The 18,598-nt window shown below is 53.3% G+C and overlaps 1 protein-coding gene across 1 annotated transcript in view; it reads right to left on the bottom strand.

Moving 5' to 3' along the window:
• The window catches only part of STYXL2 (serine/threonine/tyrosine interacting like 2), a 20,223-nt gene extending 1,919 nt beyond the window's left edge, over positions 1 to 18,304 (bottom strand). The window contains exons 1-6 of the mRNA XM_019646891.1: positions 18,170 to 18,304; positions 17,361 to 17,498; positions 7,486 to 7,580; positions 4,402 to 4,633; positions 2,459 to 2,676; positions 17 to 1,329 (exon numbers count right to left, since the gene is read on the bottom strand). Coding sequence (XP_019502436.1) covers positions 17 to 1,329; positions 2,459 to 2,676; positions 4,402 to 4,633; positions 7,486 to 7,580; positions 17,361 to 17,498; positions 18,170 to 18,186 — 2,013 coding nt within the window. The 5' untranslated portion in view covers positions 18,187 to 18,304. The remainder of the gene's footprint in view (positions 1 to 16; positions 1,330 to 2,458; positions 2,677 to 4,401; positions 4,634 to 7,485; positions 7,581 to 17,360; positions 17,499 to 18,169) is intronic.
• Between the last annotated feature and the right edge of the window lie 294 nt (positions 18,305 to 18,598).

The following is an 18,598-nucleotide window of genomic DNA, read 5'->3' as shown; positions in this document are numbered from 1 at the left end:
CCCCCGCGTCGCTGACGGGCCGCGACGGGCGGGCGCCGAGGCTCTGGCCGCTGAGCACCGACGCCGCGTCCCCGTCGGCGCCCCCGCCGGCCTCGCAGCCGCCCGCGGCCCGGCTCTCCCGCAGCGTCCGCCGGCTCCTCTCCAGCAGCTCCAGCCTGCGCTGCCGCTTCTTGGCCGCGGCCGCGTCGTGCGCCTTGCCGAGCTCCGCCGCCTGCGCCCGGTCCTCGCCGCCCGCCTGCCTCTGGCGCTGCAGCTTCCAGGCCTGGTAGGCGGACAGGCCGGCGCCGGACACGCTCGCCCCGGGCGCGGCCTCCTCGCCGCCCGGCTCGCCGCCGCCGCCCGCCTCCCGGTCTCGCTGGTGGAACCCGAACTGGATCCGTTTGACCTTCCACCGCTCCAGGGCGGTGAGCGCGCCCTTGTTCCGGCCGCAGAAGTTGTGGAGGGAGCTGGCCGCGGAGGACACGCTCTCCTCGTCGTCCTCCCGCCTGCCCCCGGCGCCACACGCGCGGGCGGCTTCCTCCTCGATCTCCAGCAGCCTCTGGTTCCACGCGTCCCACGTGCCGTCCGTGGACACGGAGTCGGAGCGCGGCCGCCCCGCGCGGCCCCGGCTGCTCCTCGCCAGCTGCTGCCGCTGCAGGACCTGGACGTCCCGGCTGCTGACGCTCCCCGAGGCGCTGCTCTCGCTCCGCGCGTGTCGGCGCGTCCTCCGTGGGCCGGAGCCGGCGCTGCCCGCCTCCTCCTCCTCCTCCTCCTCTTCCTCCTCCCGCCTCGCCCACGTCCGGTGCTCTTCCGCCCGGTACCGCTCGTTCCGGCTCTGCCACTCCCGGACGATGGTGTCCACGTCCGCCTCCTCGGGCTCCGGCCCCGCCTCGGCCCACGCGGCCGAGCACCCGCCGCCTCCACCCGCGGGGAGGCCCTGGCGCCGCTCCCACGCCTCGTAGAGCGTCTCCTCCGGCTCCTCGTCGAGGAGGGTGAGGGGCTCGGAGGCCAGGCTGGCCTTCCCCAAGAAGGAGCCGCTGCGGCGGCTGGCGGCGTCGTCCTCCTCCTCCACCGTGAGGTCCTGCACGCCCGCGCCCCCGGCGCCCCCCGAGCCCTCGCCCTCCTCGTCGGCGCCCCGCTCCCGGACATACTCCTCCTCCCTCTCGTCCATCAGCCTCTCGTTGAGTTCCCGGAGCTGCTTCAGGAAGCCTTCGTTGGGGTAAATGGCCCGCTTCCTGCGCACGGTCATCAGCGCCTCCAGGATGGCCTTGCCGTGGAAAATCATCAGGTAGGCCGCCACCAGCACCGCCGAGCGGCTGACGCCCATCTCGCTACTGACCAGGACCTTCCCTGGAAAGAAAGAAAGCGCAGGAGATAATGGCACCGCTACAGCACGCCCTGCGGGGTTTGTTTGTTTGTTAAGTACTGCTTTGATGTGCTGGATTTCATAGGTCCTTTGCCTCTGGTTTTCATGCATGCTCAAGTCCAGTGAGGGGTGAGCATCACTGTCCCCATGTTACAGATGTCACACAGAGCGGTGAGGCTGCTCTGTGCTTGCGGACGCATTTTCTGCCCTCTCTGAGCCTGGGGGGGGAGGCTGGGGCGAGGGGGGTAAACAAAGGAGCTGACCACTGTCCCCACTTTTGAAACACATTTCTTTCCCCTGTGAGCGTCAGAGGGTGGAGAGATGAAACAACAACAAAAATAGGGGGGCGGGGGAAGAAAGAGGAAAAGAAGAAGGCTAAAGTGAATGAGTCAGTGATGTGGAATCTTGATGCTGAAAAGCACCTAACATCACAGCGGAAACCCACAAATTCCCCGCACAGAATCCTGGATGCTGGATCGTCAATCACTCAGCCTCTGCTGAATGCTTCCAGTGACAGGGAGCTCACTACCTCAGACACACACACACACACACACACACACACACACACACACACACACTCTTACTCCATATTTAGACCACTTTAAGTTTTTGAGAATTCCTTCACATGTTAGGTAGGGCAGAGTATAATTTTCTGGAACAAGCCCTCAGGGCTCCCACTCTGACGTTCTGGGGTCGACCACGCACACCCCTGCCTGAACCAGGCCTTCCGTACAAAGGTCTTTAAGGAGGTCACTACCTTACTCTTCGCTAAATTTTATTTTTTCTTTTCCTGGCTATTCTGGGTCTTTCGATCATTATTCAAACAGCCTTTCATGTTCCATGACTGTACTAGCTACTCTCTTCCGGGTCCAACTTTAACTACCATGGAAGATTCAAAGGCCAGAGGCTCTGTCTGCATCTGTCACCCCAATGCCAAGAGCAGCTCCTGGCATGCGTCAGCTCCTCGAGCGTCACTTTTTAAATGAGTGATTGCCGTTTCTTTCCCACTCTGCTTAGAGCTGGAGGGGCTCATCATGCTGGGGAGGTTCTCACAACGTTCCCCGTGTTGCTTCTCTGGGAATTCCAGAGGCGCAGGAGGCAGACCCCCCTCACCTCTGCAGGTCAGCAGGGCTTCATCCAGGAACTCGGCGGCCTTCCGGAAATGCTGGGAGATGTCCACCTCGGGGAAGTCGTCTACCTCCACGCCCAGGTACTGGATGTCCAGGCCAGTGTAGAATTCGGGCCCAGTGTAGACGCCGGTGCCGTGAGCAGCATTCAGGATGTGGGTAATTCCCAGCCGTTTCAGCCTCCCCTTGTTCACGGCTACACTCCTGAGGAGGAAGAGGCAGGAACATTTGTTTTGTTTGTTTTTGCCAGAGTCAGAGCCGGAAAGCTGCATTACCCCCGAGACTGCGAGCCTGCTTCTGCCAGGTCAGGAGGGTCACATCTGGCCAGGGCCTCCCTCTCTGCTCCCCAGTTTGTCTCAGGCTCACTGCAAACACAGCTTTAAAAAGGGGCCAGTGACACACCCCAGCAAGGGACAGGAGGCACAGGTGCTGGGCAGGATGACCTGCAGAGCGAGGCCAATGTAGAAGGAGGCTTTTGGATGGTCCAGAGAGCTCCGATTTAAAACCCCATGTCTGGGGAATACGCATCCATCAAGACACACAAGTGCAAAGACAGTCATCGCCTCAGGTGTGCTTCGCACGGATCTGGCAAGCTGTATTTCTCACAGTCCTTCCACACGCATTATTTTATTTTATCCTCATAATAAACTGAAGAGGTAGACAGGGAAACTATTTTTATTCCCATTTGAAGATTATAAAAATGAATCAGAGAGCTTTTATGACTTCCCAAGACTAAATGGAGAGAAAGGCTCTCCTCGAGGACTGCTGACTCGGGTTTCTAGCTCAGAGCTCTGTCTCCGGCAGCGGAATGAGGGAGGCCCCGAGGACAGGGCAACCCAAGAAGGAGCAGACACCTTCAGCTGGGGACGACTGGAGATGCCTGGGGCTCCTGGGGACCACGACATGACCATCTCTGGGTCTACAGAGCTCATTAGAGATCACTGAGGACACGGTGTCCAGCTCTGGGAATTGGGCTCTGGGCAATTGATTGCTCCATGGTGGAGAACAAGACCCAGCATCCACAGCTCTTTTCCCTACTGTCCCCCTGGGGCCCCAAATCCCCTCCTTTGCTTCTGGATAGATGGGTAATTACATCGGGAGAACTTCTCGTTAAGTAATCAGTGGCTCAGCAAAAATCGGGTCCACAAACTAGCCTATTGGTACCGTTTATGCCCTGGCAGGGCCCTGAAGGAACACATGTGAGAGAGTTGTTTGGGGTTTGTTCTGGAAACCACTGATAAACTTTTAAAAAATAACGTGGGTTTTTTTCCTGATTATAAAAACCGTAAATGTTTACTCTAGGAAATCTGTACAATTAAAAAGAAACCTAAGGAAAATAAAAATCATTTGTAGAACCACCTCCTAAGAGAAGTACTATTAACATTTAATGCATTTGTTTCTAATTTGTTGTCTATGCAAAAGCTATACACACACGCCTGTATTACTCAGTGTCATTCATAGTGTAGACTCATATCTATTGTAACCAAGTTAATTCTCTTAGTGTATTGTGAACACCTTCATGTTGGTAAATACATGTAAAAATCAATATTGTCAGTGGCTGTGATTGTCATGTGATATGGTTGTTATGGATGTTGTTGGATGATGGTGATTGTGGGGTGTGCTCGCAAGGCTCTGGGGCAGGAAGGCAGGCATAGAGAAGGCACTGGGGGCCAACGCTACAACACAGAGCTGTGGTGGGAACACAAAGGGTAAGTGAGCCCGCATTTTGCTGGGGGGGGGGTCATCTCTATGTGCAGACAGGTAGTTGGGGCCTTTCTCCAAAGCAGGGGCTGGGTGAGTGGGCGGCCAGCATCAGGTTTCTGGATGAAGCTGTTGGGGCCTTTGGTGAAATGTGGGGGAGTTTCATCTCTCTTGGACTCCCCAGGGAGGCAGCAGAAAGGGCCGTGACCCCCCGGCTGCCAGACTCACTTCTCTGCTATGAAGATGTTGGGCCAGACCTCATCCACCTCGTTCCAGGGGGCCTCCTGGCGGTCTCGGACCAAGGCCCGCTGTAGGTCCAGGACACAGGGGGTGTTGTACAGGCTGGCATCGTCCATCTTCTCCCGGACGCGGTTGTACAGATCTTCCACCAGCAGCTGCTCGGCCGACTCCAGCATGCCCAGACACTCAGCATCGGTCCTGAGTCCCCGCGGCTTGAGTTCTAGAGGGGACAGGCAACATTGTCATCGGAGAGTTCGGAACCCCACGGCCTTCCTAGTCCTGGGAAGAGCCTGCTCCTGGCCAGTTCACTGCCAGAACTCTGGACATGGGCTGAAGCGCCAGGAAGGACTCACTGAGGCCGTGGCAGGCCGGCATTGGCCTGGACACCAGCAGTCAGGACTAGCGGCAGCGTGGGTGTACAGGTGTAGGTGAGGGAAACCACTTTCCCTTACTTGCCCCGCATTTCTCTCCCGCTGGCTGATAGTCTCCTAGTCTGAGGTCCGCAAGCACCTGGCATACGTGTATGTCTGACTCATACTTAGAACTTCCACAGTGCCCCCTACAAAGAAGGAGCATTTACTAAACGAATAAATAGCATTCTTTCCTAATATAATTCACTCTGTTACTGGTGTGGCTCCTTTGCATGTGGAATGCAAATGACCCTGGGAAAAGAAGAACTTGCAGCCTCCATTTTTTGCTGTATCGCCTCTGGGGCACGCTTAGTTTAGTGTCTGCTCTTCTTACCGTCCGCTCCCTGCACGGGAGCCAACGTGCCCACACTTCTCTGTCCCCAGCTCTCCGACAAGCACACGTTGGCCCTGGGCTCCAATTCTGGTCTCAAAATAGCACTCAGGGCCCTGCCGACGCCAGGCCAGAAACGCTCACACACCAAATGAACTCAAATTCTACTCACCCACATCTCCAGTGGGCCATGATCTCCTCCTCCTAATCTACTTGCTCCCAATTTTTCAACTTTCGGAGGGAAGTAAGATATTTCCTTTCTCTAAGAAGATCTATAAGAACAGGGGAGGGTAAAACCATTCCTCCCACCTAGCAACCAAAAAACGCTGAGCAGAGAGAAGGGGAAAGGAAGTTTAGCAGGAAGGATGTCCTCTGAGTTGGCCATGACCCTTGGTGGCACCATCTCCCTCCCGGATGGGTGAAGGCAGCACGCTTGGCCGGAAGACGTGGCCTAGGCCAGGAAAACCTCTGTGGTCCCCAAGCTCTATGGTGTTTAAAGAGAGATGAAGTGTTCTATGTTCTCCACACTCCATGTCCTCCCCCGGCTCTGCTGGGGTCTCACAGAGCACGTGGGAAAGCGCCCCTCCCCCCCTCCCCTGCTGACATCTTCCCTTTGCTACAGGCCAAAAGGAACGCTCCCCAGCGCCTAACAGTAAACAGCATTGTCTTCCTCAGCCATTTGCATAGCAGGCCACGTTTTGGTTTTTTCCCTTCCTGGGTTGAAGACAAATGTGCCAGCCCCTGGTCCCCGCTGGCAGCTCCTACCTTCCCCACTCCCACCCCAGTCTCCGTCTCTGGTCCACGCCCCAGCCTGTTCCCATCCGGCCCCCTCCCTGCATCCACTCCCCCCATTTGTCCCCACCACCTGAGGGTCCCTCACAAGAACGTAAGGCCACACATGTCCGTTCTGCACTGCCGGGTGTGCGGCACAGACAGGCTCTCAGGAAAACAGGGGGCGCTTTGACGTACATTCTACCCCCTGATCACGAGTGAGCAGGGCCATGTTTTCAGATATCACCTGGTTAAGCTTTCCTTTCTCTGCATGGTTTTTTAATTTCACTGTGGCCCTTCAGCCACTAAGACGACTGAAACGTAGACCCCAGAGGAGGGCTCAGGCCTAGGATAAAAAGAGGCAGTGCTCGGGCTTTGCTTCCGGTCTAAATGTTGAGTGTCCGCAGCATCCCACAGACTGGAAAGCGATGCTTTCGAAGGCCAGAGATCGATATCTTGGTGAGAACGGCTGAAGCTGGCTTTTTACTAATCAGGAACCAAAGCCTGGAGAGTGGTCCAGAGCAGGGTGAGGCAGGATGGGCGGTCAGGGAAAGTCCCCAGCACACAAGAGGGAGAAAGAACTTCCAGCCCTGGGGGCGGTGCCGGGAGCAATCCCGAGAACTAGAGCTGGTGAAGACACCATGGCCTGGCTTGGAGGGCGGGAACAGAGTGGGCCAAGGAAACAGAGAAGCCACAGAGACTCCTTTGAGAAGATGAGGCCTCCGAGGGTACCCACGTCCACAAGCAACTCCTAGAATTTCTGGTTCCTCAGGAGGTGGACAAGAGAACCAGATGTCCCAGGACCCTGGTGGGGAGCCTGGCCAGGGAACTTGGAGAGACCTGGGGTTACACAGAGACGGAGCAGCCTGTGTGGTTCCTTGAAGAAAGGCCAGGAAAGGGTCACGGCCCCCAGCGGTGGGTGCCAAACAAAGCCCACAGGCCAGCGGTGCCCTGAGTCATCAGCGCTGCCTGTCCCACCCCAGCCCACCACAAGGAGAAGCCCCCCGGGGAAAGGAAAGAAGACATTGTGAAAGATTATTTTCCTAAAACTGATCGGGGCGGGGAAAAAAATCCAATTGGGATGAGTATCCTTGAGTGAAACTCAGTATGTTTCCTGCTCCACAATGTACTGAGCAAATAGTAACAGCTCTCCCCACCCCACTTTCCCCACCTGCTCCCCATACAGCCCTCAGTTCGGAAGCCACCTGGAAGCACAGGGGAAGTTCAGGTCTAAATCTAGACACCCTCCAGAGCTCTCTGGGTGCTCCTAGCCATTTCCTGGGCTCTCAGGCCTGCATCTCTAGCACAGGCCACCCTGGGGGCCCCTGCAGTAAACTGAAAAACTGAATGGGGGGCGCCTCCCTGGCTTCACTAGAGAACTGTTGACGCTAACGCATATTCCCATCTCTGTCCTGAAACGGTGCTTGAGGAGGGGTTGGCAGAGCTGTCTCTTTTGGATGAGCTCCTCTTAATGTGATGGACACCCCCACGGACCCCTTTGAGGGTCTCCAGATGAGCTGAGGACACGCCCGACCCCCACCCGGCTCCTGACGGCATTACCTTTACTGATGATCTGTTTAGCTGCCACGGCTGAGGAGAGGTGAATGGGCTCCATGAAAATGCTTTCCGTTTCTGCCTCAGAGACCAGGGAGTACCTGGGAGAAGAGGCAACACAGGTGAGAGGACTCTGGCAGCAGGTGAATGGCAGGCGTTCTTTTCACACGAGAAACCTGGGCCTGCTTTTAGCCCCAAATGGGAAACAGTGGGAGAGAAAAGGTACACCTTCCCAAGTTCGGGGAGCCTGACAGGGCAGGACGCTGGGTGCCTGGGGCTCAGGGGCCCTTCCGCTTCTAGCCCAGGGTTGGCACCTGTGTGAGCTGATGCTGAATGCCATGGTCATCTAGGTGATAGAGGGAAGAGGGGATGTCTACCATTGGGGGGACTCACCCTGATGGGGCTTAACTTTCCCTACTGAGTTCCCACCCTTGGGTGTCCTGCTGCTAATTTTTTCCTCTTGTCCCCTGTCCCTCTGTTATCAATACTATGGGATGTCCATCACGGTACCTGTGCCAGTCCTGCTGTTGGGCTGGGGAGGCTGCCGCCAATCCCTCCGTGCCCCATACCTCCTCCCTGCTTGTAAGGGAGTGGGCTGGGGATGGAGGGCTGGCACAGGGCCGGGGAAACATGACCGTGTGCCCAAATACACAGTCCCCGTTCTGACCACAAGGACTAAAGAGTCAGCCCGAGCTCAGGGAGATAATGAAGCAACAGGCAAATTTCTACTTAGCCTTTCCTTTAGGTCCAGAGAGGTTAAAAAAACAAAAGTGAGAGGCTCACAGCATAGCTTTTTGTTTCTATCACCATCCCCTCATGCCGCCCCTTTAAAATCAACCCCTCCCTGCACCTCGTCCCGTAGCCATCACCGATCTGTTTTCTGTCCCTATAGTGTGGCCTTTTCCAGAATGTTGTATAAACGGAAGCATATATAAATGGAATCTTTTGGATCTGGCTTATTTCACTTTGCAAAATGCATCTAAGAGCCATCCATCCTGCGGCATGAATCAATAACTTGTTTCTTCTTATTGTCGAATAATATTCCATTATTTAGGCACCTCAGGCTATTGCTGCCACACTGTCACGCTCCTCGAGTCAAGGCTGAGGGTTCCCGAGGGGAAAATGATGCTCCCACGGCTGCTTGGTGGTGCTTTGGGTCCTGGTCTTCTTCCTCAAGCTGCCTACCCCTGCTTACTTTTCAGAGACCTCCAACAGCTACTGGAGGGTCCTGCCCAGCTGTTATAGGGGCAATCCATGCGACAGTCCAGGGGGAGGGTGCGTTCACCCTCTCACCCAGAGCCAGAGCCTCTATCCCTGGGCTGTTTGCTCTTGAAAGTCTAAAGTCAGTGTGTTTCCTGATCCTCGTAACTGACCAGTTTTATCCTATGGAAACCTGCAGGATCTGAGTTGGTTCCCAGAGTTTAAAAATTTCCCAGTGATGTTCCTTGGTCTATTTTCATCCCATGGTTTCATGTTGGGGATGGAAACCATTTTATTTTTTAAAGATTTTATTGGGAAATTGGGGTAGGGAGACAGCATTGGGGAATTGGGGAAGGGAAACAGACAAGTTGCTGTCCTTTTGTTCTTCAGTCTAGTTGTGGAGGACGTCGCTTCACTGGCCCAAGTTGGCACCAACACTGCGCTCTTCCTGGGTGAGGCAGTCACTCGCTGGCCATTGACGGCCACTCACAGCGGCTCATGGCAGCTCACGAAAGCGTACACCAGCTGCCGGCCCGCCCCACTGCAGCCTACGCTGTCGCCTCACGGCAGCCCAGCTCCAAGTCAAGCTGTTGTTCACCACTTTAGCTATAGAGGGCACAGCATCACTAGCCTGCACATGGGATCCAAACCAGGGCCCTGCTGCTCAGAGCTGGCGTCCCAAGCCAACTCTTAACCAGTGCGCCACTTGGCCGGCTCGGGGAACCATTTTTTAGTCCCTTCTATGAATTGAATCCTGACAAAACTCTCACAAAATAGGCATTAGTATTCCTGCTTTAAGATGAGGAATCTATAGCTCAGAGAGGTTAACAAAAGCACTCAAGGCAGTAAGTGTTAGGGTCGAGCTGCAAACACAGGGGAGCCTGCTCTAAACCCAGCTTTCTTTTCCACCACAAGACACTGATACCATTTAGATTGGAAAGAAGGCGAGTCATTTGGTGGAAGTAACCCCAGCTGGACCCCCAGTCTCAGCATAGACTCTTGACACCTACAAAATGCTTGTTGAAACCATGGGTGGATGGAGGGATGAATTGGGTTGAATTGAGCCAAGTCCAGCTGAACTGAACACAGCTAAAGTGAGCTAAGTTTAGTTGAATTGAATTGAATTGATTAGCAGGGTAATTCTTTTATAGCCGACATCCATACCAGAGTCTACGCTTGGCAGAATGGTGTGCTCAGAGCCAGCGAGGCTGCAAAGAAAGAAATGTCTTTGCCAGAAGAAAGCAGTAGCCTACCCAGGACGTGGCGAGACCTGCCCGTGCCACATGAGGGACAGCACAACATGACATCATCGTGGGTAATTCCTGAGGGATTTCCCAGAGCAGTTGTGTAGGGTCATATCCTTTCTAGCACCAAGCACTCCTGTGAAGGGAAGATGCATTTTCGCATCAGTGTGACTGGGGCTTGGGGGTGGATTAGGGACGAGTTTTGTGGGACATTATCCATGGATGCTAGAACCAGAGAGGTCTTTAGAGGTCTCATTGCTTGGTGAACACCTGGTGAGGGGTGGGCGTGAGCTCCGTAAAGGTACAGACAGGTGATCTTTACCCCTGTATCTCCAGCATGTGGAAGGTGACCAAGCAGGTATCACACCTAAGTGAGCAGATGGTGGCCGGACAGATGAATGGCTGGATGAATGGCTGGAATAGGCAAGGTGCCCACATGCCACCCTGGGGTCCAAGGCCCTGCGGTCTCTGGCCCCCTCTGTCTTTCCAGCCTCAGCATCTGTTTCCCTCTGCCTCCCTCCTTTACAGGACCTGGTCGTTTGGCTTTGCATCCTCACCAAGTTTCCTCCTGCCCGGGGACTTCGCAGAAGGCAGTTCCGCTGCCCCAATGCTCCATCCTACCCTGTCCTCCCATCCTTCAGATCTTAGGTCATTCATTACCTGGTTAGGAACGTTGTCCCTGATCTCCATCTCACATGACACCATCCTCCTGTCTTTATAGCACTGCTAGTAGCGGCACAGTTACATTTACTCATGAAAGCATCTGATAAATACCCTTCCCATACCAGACCGTAACCTCCACGGGGCAGGACCACAGCTGGGGATTTGTATGACTGCTGGGTTCCCAGTACCTGCCCCATGTCCGGCACAGAGCAAAAGCTTAATAGATATTTTATGATTCACTGACTGACTGAATTTATCATCAGTGGTATCGTATTTAAGGGAATGGAGCAGTTGTAACAATGAGCAACACATATTTAATGAGTATTTGCCACTCGCTCATTATTTTACTGGGATACCAGCAGGAAAATGAGGGTCCTGGCTCTGTTCTGTCCGTGCCCTCTGCCCACCTGAGGCCAAAACATACACAACCTCCGAGGCCAGCGTTGGCATAGAGCCAGTTTTCCTTACGGTGGATTAAAGGTGGCCTCAGACCGGTGACCCTTCTCGCATAGAGAGGTGGGGTCTTTGTCCACTTCACTTGAATCTGGGGTGTCTCTCGGACTGCTTTCACCAATAGACTACGCAGGAGGCGACATTGTGCCAGTGTCTGAGCCCAGTCTAAAGGGCAGCTTCCGCTTCCGGGCACTGGCTGTTCTCTCTTTGGAAACCCTGACCTGCCGTGTAAGAAGTCTGACTACCCCACGACCACCAAGCTGGAAAGGCTGTTGGTCCAGCCCCGGCTGGGCTCCCAGCACCTGAGCGTCTTAGAGGTGGATCCCGCACCCATCCGCGCCCCCTGGCGGACACCGCGTGAAGCACAGGCAGGCTGCCCCGCCCAGTCCTGTCCAAATTGCCCACTGAAAGGGGAGCACTGTAAAATCGTTGCCTTCAGTCATTACGTTTTGGGGTAGTGAGTTACGCGGCAATGAATAACGAGAACAGGCTATTCCAAGGGCTAAGAAGCGAATTTCGAGCAAACACCGATGCACTTTTCTCCCCAACAGCGATGTAGAACCTAATAAATACTAGTGACTGACCCAAACCTGCTGCAGTTGAGAAGTGAAAACAAAATAACGCCAATATGAGACAGCGGGCCCTGTCCCCGTGCCCAGCCGAGCGGACAGTCTGCGCCCAGGATTCAGGCCACACTCAGTTCTCATAACACTTTGGTCAGAGCCTCGGGTTTCATAGCCATGTGACATCTCCATCTCAACAGTATTTATTAAGGGAGATTTATTCTTTTACTTATTAATAATTAATAGTATTTATCCTATTATTAATACTTGTTTTGTTTGTTAGGGTCAGTACTATGTAAAACGAGGTTGAGGGGAGATCGAAACTGGACACTGACAGGGTAATTAGCCGGCATTCTTGTGCAGCTCTGGGCTGACAAAGCGCCTTTTCCAGGCGGCCAGCCCCTATTGCTCCCACAAAGGCAGTTATCTTTTTTCCTCTGCCAGCCTCCAGGGCTCTGCGTTCTGTAATCAGCACTCCAGGCAATAGGCACAAGGTGAAAAAGACACAGGAAGAGCCCTCACCTGTCAGGTGTGCAGAAAGGCCGGAGAGACGCTTAGCAGGTGGCGTCACCGGGATCCCAGCCTGGGACTGCACATCTGCAAGCCCTCGGCCGGGCCCTCTTCCCTAAACAGCGTTGCCTTCAGGTGGTGTGGACTTGGTTTTAAGTGACAAACACTGGTAACTGAGCATCTGTCCTAAACAAACCTCAACTCTGAGGCTGGGGGTCTGAGAGGGGAGCACTTGGATTAAGACTTGAACCCAGAGATGACCGAGCGCGTCCTCCTTCCTTGTGGGTGGACAAGATGAAACTCAGCTAAAGAGCCAGCAGGGAGGAATCCCGGTGAAGAAGACCCCCTCTGCAGCCCCACGCTGGGTCTGTTCCTGCCGCTGACGAAAAAACATGAAGCCAGGCAACGACGCTCAGCATCATCCAGTGTCATACGCAGGGTGGGGTCACAGTGTTTTTATGAGTCAACTGCAATGAGAGGAGGAGACAGCAACCTGACGGCCATAAAACTGTTCTGCCACTGACACCGGGGTTTACAAGTCTATGAAGAAGGTGTGGGGGGAGGACCTGGAAGGACTTGCGGGAGAACAATGTCCAGGCCCGGAGGAGTGGGTCCTTCGTTCTCCACGGAGGAAGAACGGAGGGAGGAGGCGAGACCCAACACTGGCCCTGCTTCTATTTCCAAGGTCAGTGAGCCGGCGGCGGCCCTGCAGGTTTTGATTTATGACCGTGCCTGTGCCGCCACCCGCATCCCCAAGATGGAGCGAGATGACACTCACACCCTGATTAGAATCAGCAGAGGCTGGCCATTCAAAAAGACAGGCAGGGGAACAGCAGGTCTGGGATCGATATACACCTCATCACAGGATAAGGAAGAAGCAGCTAAAAAGCCTTGAGGGCGGACTGAAAGAGAAGCCATAAAGCGGAGCCTGGCGGACTTCTAACCCAAGAGCACAAGACGGTGTAGCTTTCTTTCGACCTGTGCTTTTCAAAATCGCACACTGCGACCCATTAGTGTATTGTAAAATCAATTCGGTGGGTTGTGCCCAGCTTCTGGGGGGGAAAAAAACACAAAAAACAAAGAAAGGAAAAAAAGAATAGCAACACCCATCGTAAGGATAAGTATAATTTTGTGAAACCTTTAAAAAAAATTTTTGCCTACCTCTGAGCTGAGGTGCACATGGTGTGTCCTACTGCACATTGTAGCCAGCATCGTTTGAAAGCTACCACCATAAACCAATTGATAGGGTGTCCAGACACAGGATGAAGTGGAATTGGGGTCCTTCAGTCCAGACCCCCTGACAGCTGATCACTTCCCTTCAAGGGGTCCCCTGGAAATGAAATGGAGGCAGAGGCCCAGGAGTGGGGGGTCTTTCTGAATTTGCCTTTTGCAGAAAAGGGACAGATTTCTGAGCTCCCTCTGAGTGTCCGTTCACACCAGAGAAAGTGACCACACAGGCCAAGTTCAGGCTCCAAGGAAGGAGAGAAGTCAGCAAACTAAAGCAAATCGACTTTTAGCCAGCTGCTTCCAGCAGGTTTTGTGAAAGAACAGAGGCAGACAAATCTTCACTGGGAAAAGAAACATGAAAGCGAAGCGGTAGGTAGGAGGAGCTGTTTCCCATGGCCGGCCAGACCCGTCACCCCAGGCCCCCTGCTCCTGCTCCACCTCCCCTGCCAGGCACTCAGACCGCACTGCAGGAAAGGCAGGCAAGCAGGGCACAGTTAAGAAACTTCACTGAAGGTAGAGGGGAGATGCCATCACGAGACATGGCCTGAGCAGATCACCAAAGAGCTCTAAAACACTGCCAAGGCTTGGAAAATTCAGATCCGAAGAGCCAAAGCAAGGAACGGGTTTCGACTTGGAAAGAAATAAAGGGAACCAGAAAAATGAGACCCGCCTTGCACCTTTGCTGCCATGTCTCCCTGTTTCCTACCCGCAACCAAGAGTCTGAGAAGTTCCATCACGCCGAAGCAATAGGCACTTAATAAAATGCCTATTCCCTAGGGCAGTATTTACAATATATAGCGGACTTTATTTATCCAGCCTACCATTAATGGTACAGTTCATCATGTTGTTTAAACATTCTATATCCTTAATGACTGTTAGCTGCTGGAATGTTCTGGTACTTCTGGTTCACACATGTACTTATTTCTGTTACGTATGTATCAGGAGTGAGCCCGCTGGCTCATAGAGCCCACGTATGCTTAGCTTTCGCGGATACTGTGAAACAGTGTTCCCAGCGCTTGTACTAATTTACACTCTTATCAGCAATGAACGGGGGTTCTGATTATGTCACGTCCTCATTAGTATGTTCCTATCACTGGTCTTTACTTTTAGTGTAGTAGTACTGAGTTGTGGTTTTAATTTGAATTTCTATTATACCTTTTTGTTTTTATTGAGGTCTAGCTTAAGTCTCCAATGGTCAGAAAACATGTTTTGTACGATTTCAAGCACTAACAGTTCGTTTGATATATGTATGGCCCAGTGTATGGGGTTTTGGTTAAATGTGTCCTGTGTGTGTGACAAGAATCTATAGCCTGCAGTTGTTGGGGACATGTTCTAGAAATGCCAAGGAGAATCCTTTTGTTTACTGTTTTGTTCACACTTCCCATAAATTTTAAATTTATTTTTCAGTTACAGTTGACATACAATATTACATTAGTTTCAGGGGTACAACATAGTAATTAGACATCTTTATACCTTACAAAGTGGCCACCCTGATAGGTCTAGTACCCACCTGGCATTATACATAGTGACTACTATATCATTGATTATATTCCCCATGCTGTACCTTACATCCCTATGACTATTAATTGCTAGTTATAAAACTTGCTATATTCTTGAAGACTTTTTTTCCTCATTGTATCAATTGCTGAGATTGTTTTGTAAAACATATACATTTGACTAAGATTGTGGATTTTGATTCTTTCTCCAGTGCTGTCCATGTTTTGCTTTATAGGTGCTGAGGCTATGTTATTAACTCATAGAAATTTAAAATGATTCTATCTTCCTGGTGAACTGAACCTTGGATCATTACGGAACTTTCCTCTTTGCCTCTTACCTGAGAGTTACCTGTACCTTTCTCTCATTACCTGTAATGCGTACCTTAAAGTCTTTTTTGTCATTAAGAAATAAATCAAGATTGAAAATTGTATCTAAGGGAGAACTTTCGGGTGTAGCCTGACTCATGGAGCTGTGGTCTATGAAGGATCAGAAGCTTATTAAGTTTCTGAAGGGATCATACGTGTAAAGACACCGCGACACGCAATGCCCATAAGCAGGATGCTGTCTGCAAAAGCTGTGCAGCCGTCAAGGAAGACACACTCTCCAGCCTCACTTCAGGAATGGCCGAGGAGGATAATAAACAAGGAACAGAGGCACAGAGGGTGCAGCTAGAGGCCACAGGGAACAACAGGCCCGGGAAGGCCACCCTGAGAGCCAAATCAAGGTCAAATCTAAGCCATCTCCCTACGTCTGGGGCCGACAAGCTGGACAAGCTCATTCGCTTTGTGGACCGATGGCTGCTGTCTCTCCCATGACTCCTTTGTCAAGTGGGAACTGTTTCACACTTATCCTGGTGGGAGCATGAGGTGCTGCATTCACACCTGGGGAGAAGGTGCATGTCCTCCAGACAGCCGAGTGCTCGAACTCACGGCTGGTCAAGGGGATCTGGGGTCGTCTCCCTTGAGAGGGAGGCAGTGATTGTGCTCCACGAGTGGGAAAAGGGCACGTGAACATCAACGGCCCGAGGGGCAGACTGAGGCTGAGGCTGCTGTGTGTCGACAAGCCCAGCCGCTCGTCTCCCCGGGCTCGCGGGCCTCCTCTCCCGTCCTCCTCACAGGAAACCGTGGCCTTGCTACGTTCTCACCAACGGACTATGAGTGGAATCAAAATGGCCATTTTCAGGCCTCGCCCCTAAAAGCTCCTGAGAGCTTCCTCACGTTCCTCCCACGTTTCTTGAGGCGGATGAGCCGGTCACTTCAGAAGCCTTAAAATGAAGGCTCCTGCGGACAACAGGAGCCCCAGTTCCCGAATCACTGCTCAGGCCCTGCTCTGGGATTCATGTGAGTGAGAAACCATGCCCGTTTGCTGTGGCAGTTAGCACTGCCCTCAGGACTGCACCAACCACCCCCTACCTGGCCGCACACGAAGCTCCCTCTGCTGTCTGGGAGTGTGCTGGGGCCAGCGGGAGGATATATTTAACATCTCTCAATCCAGACCGTTGTTCTAAGTGGGAACCTAATGCCAAGTGGGGTGTTGAAGGGCAAGTCCCCAGGCTCCGTTCGGACAAAGGGCCAGGCTTGTGACTGGTGAGCACCCCACCTCACTCCAGTGGGGAAGCCTTTTGAGCCCCGAGAAACAGGAGCCAGCAAGACCCCAGGAGAGCTGAGGGAAAGTAAAGCCTGTCCCGAAGAAGCTTGAGGTCAAGTTACCTTGAGCTATTCTAGTTGGGTCGCTCCTTCCGTTTTTACAGATAAGGAGACACAGGCTCAAGAATTAAAGCGGATTTTCACATAAATTCGGTGACAGAGCTAAGATGAGAAGTCACACCCACTATTGCTTTAGCAGGCAAAGAAGCATTTCTTTGATGTCTCATGGTTTTTCTTAAAATATCACGAACATTTTTCATTCTACACCACAATGTATTCTCAATGATTTTATGTAAAAGGAAGTTTTACATTGTCATAAAATAAAAGGTCTCTCCAGGAAGATGCACCATGTTTATGAGTCCCTGAACTCACTGCCACTTGCCCCCAGGCAGGTACATGTCCCAGTCCGAAAGGCACAGCTTGATCACAGATGAAAATTATCTTAGCAGCAGGGCCCGGTCTGGGGCCTTTTCCTGTTCTGCTGCCCCACATTCTCTTATAACCTACTGTCTACCTCCCCAGATCCAGCCTCAATCCTAGTGAGTCAGGCACGGCCCTCCAGGGAACCCTGTCAGCCGCCCACCATCCTTGGAGGTCCAGGCCAGCATCCCCTCCTCCAGGAAGCCTCCTACGCCCCTTCCAAATCCAGTTGTTCCCATTCCCGGCCCACCACGCACGAGACCCCGGGCACCCTAACTCTAACCCTTACCATGCACATCACAGGGCGGTCTGCTGGGGTGTCTGCCGCCTCTAGAAAGTGTGACACATAAAGAGCACGTCACACTGTTTGTTGAATGAGTGCATTTAGGGTGGTGGCTGCAGGCTCCCTGGGGCCCACACCCCGCCACGGCTGGAGAGCTGTGGACCTCAACACTTACTGGCTCGGAGAGGGGCTCCGGAGGTACCGGGCCTGCACGGCCCTCACATCCACTTCTTCCTCTTCACCTGGGACCACCTGCTCCTCGTCGGGGTCCCCACCAGTCGCCATGACGGCCTGCCTGTCAGCCTCTGTAAGTCTGGCACGAAAAAGGCGGTTAAGGCATCTGGTTTCGGAGGTTTTGGTGGGGGGCGGGGAAGGGTATGTCACTGATGTCACCTCAGTGGAACTAGAAATGGGAAGGTCACCATATGCTAATACTCTGCTGGGGAGAAGACCCACGGCGACAACCAAGTCAGACTTGGCCCAGGACACCAAGGGGCACACCTTGGCGTGTAAAGAGCCCACCTTGGAGTCTCAAGATTTAAGAAGTGACAACATGGCTCCTTCCACAGATGCCAGCAAAGAAATGGTGAGGCAGCGGAAGTTTGCCTAAACTATAGCTAAGACCATTGGAAAACGGCAAATTCCTCAGACCAGAAAGATCTTTCTATTGAAATCCTTGGGCATGTGTACTCACACACACGTGTGCACGTGCACACATACGTCAACACACACCCACCTGCACTCACACACACACCTTTTGTCTCTGTGGAGGGAGGGGCAGCTGTCCCTCTTCAGGGTCTCTAACCGAGGCCATTGGAGTCACTGCCTTTGGCACAGGCGCCATCCCCCAGCTATTCAGGAACACAAAGTCCCCCGGGAGCTGGTCCCTGACATGGGAGGGCCCTAAGGACACTAAGGACAGAGGTGCTGCCTCTTGGCTTTAAGTCCTGGGCCCACGGGACAAAATGAAGGACGTACACTCACCGCTGCTCTGCCTGCATCTCCACACCAAGGGACAGTCACCCAAGGACCGAGGGGCCGAGAGAAAATGGCCAGAAGCCTTGAGCAGCGAGAAGGGCCCACGCACTCCTGCCCTCACTGCTTCTTCTCTGAGAGCAAGACAGCTGTTAACGGGAAGCCTTAGCTCCCTTCTAAATTTAGCCTCTGGCCCCAGCCCGCAGATATCTGGGAAGAATGCAGGCTCAGGACCCAGATCCAACGCAGGGCCCGCTTAACCCTTTCCCTCCGGGCTGATTCACTGAGCTGAGCAGCCAAACTGGGGAGAAGTTCGTGCTTTAGACACGCTTTGTAGAAGGAGAGACCTCAAGGAAAGCTTTTCTTTGGGTTCCCTCTCCACACTGTCCAGCGTGGGGTTGCCCACTCCAAGTCCTTCCAGAAGATAGTCTGAAGCCA

The sequence above is a fragment of the Hipposideros armiger genome, unplaced genomic scaffold (assembly GCF_001890085.2).
Source record: "Hipposideros armiger isolate ML-2016 unplaced genomic scaffold, ASM189008v1 scaffold_6, whole genome shotgun sequence".
NCBI lineage: Eukaryota > Metazoa > Chordata > Mammalia > Chiroptera > Hipposideridae > Hipposideros > Hipposideros armiger.
Note: the sequence above shows the minus strand (reverse complement) of the source record. Positions and strands in the feature narration are given on the sequence as shown.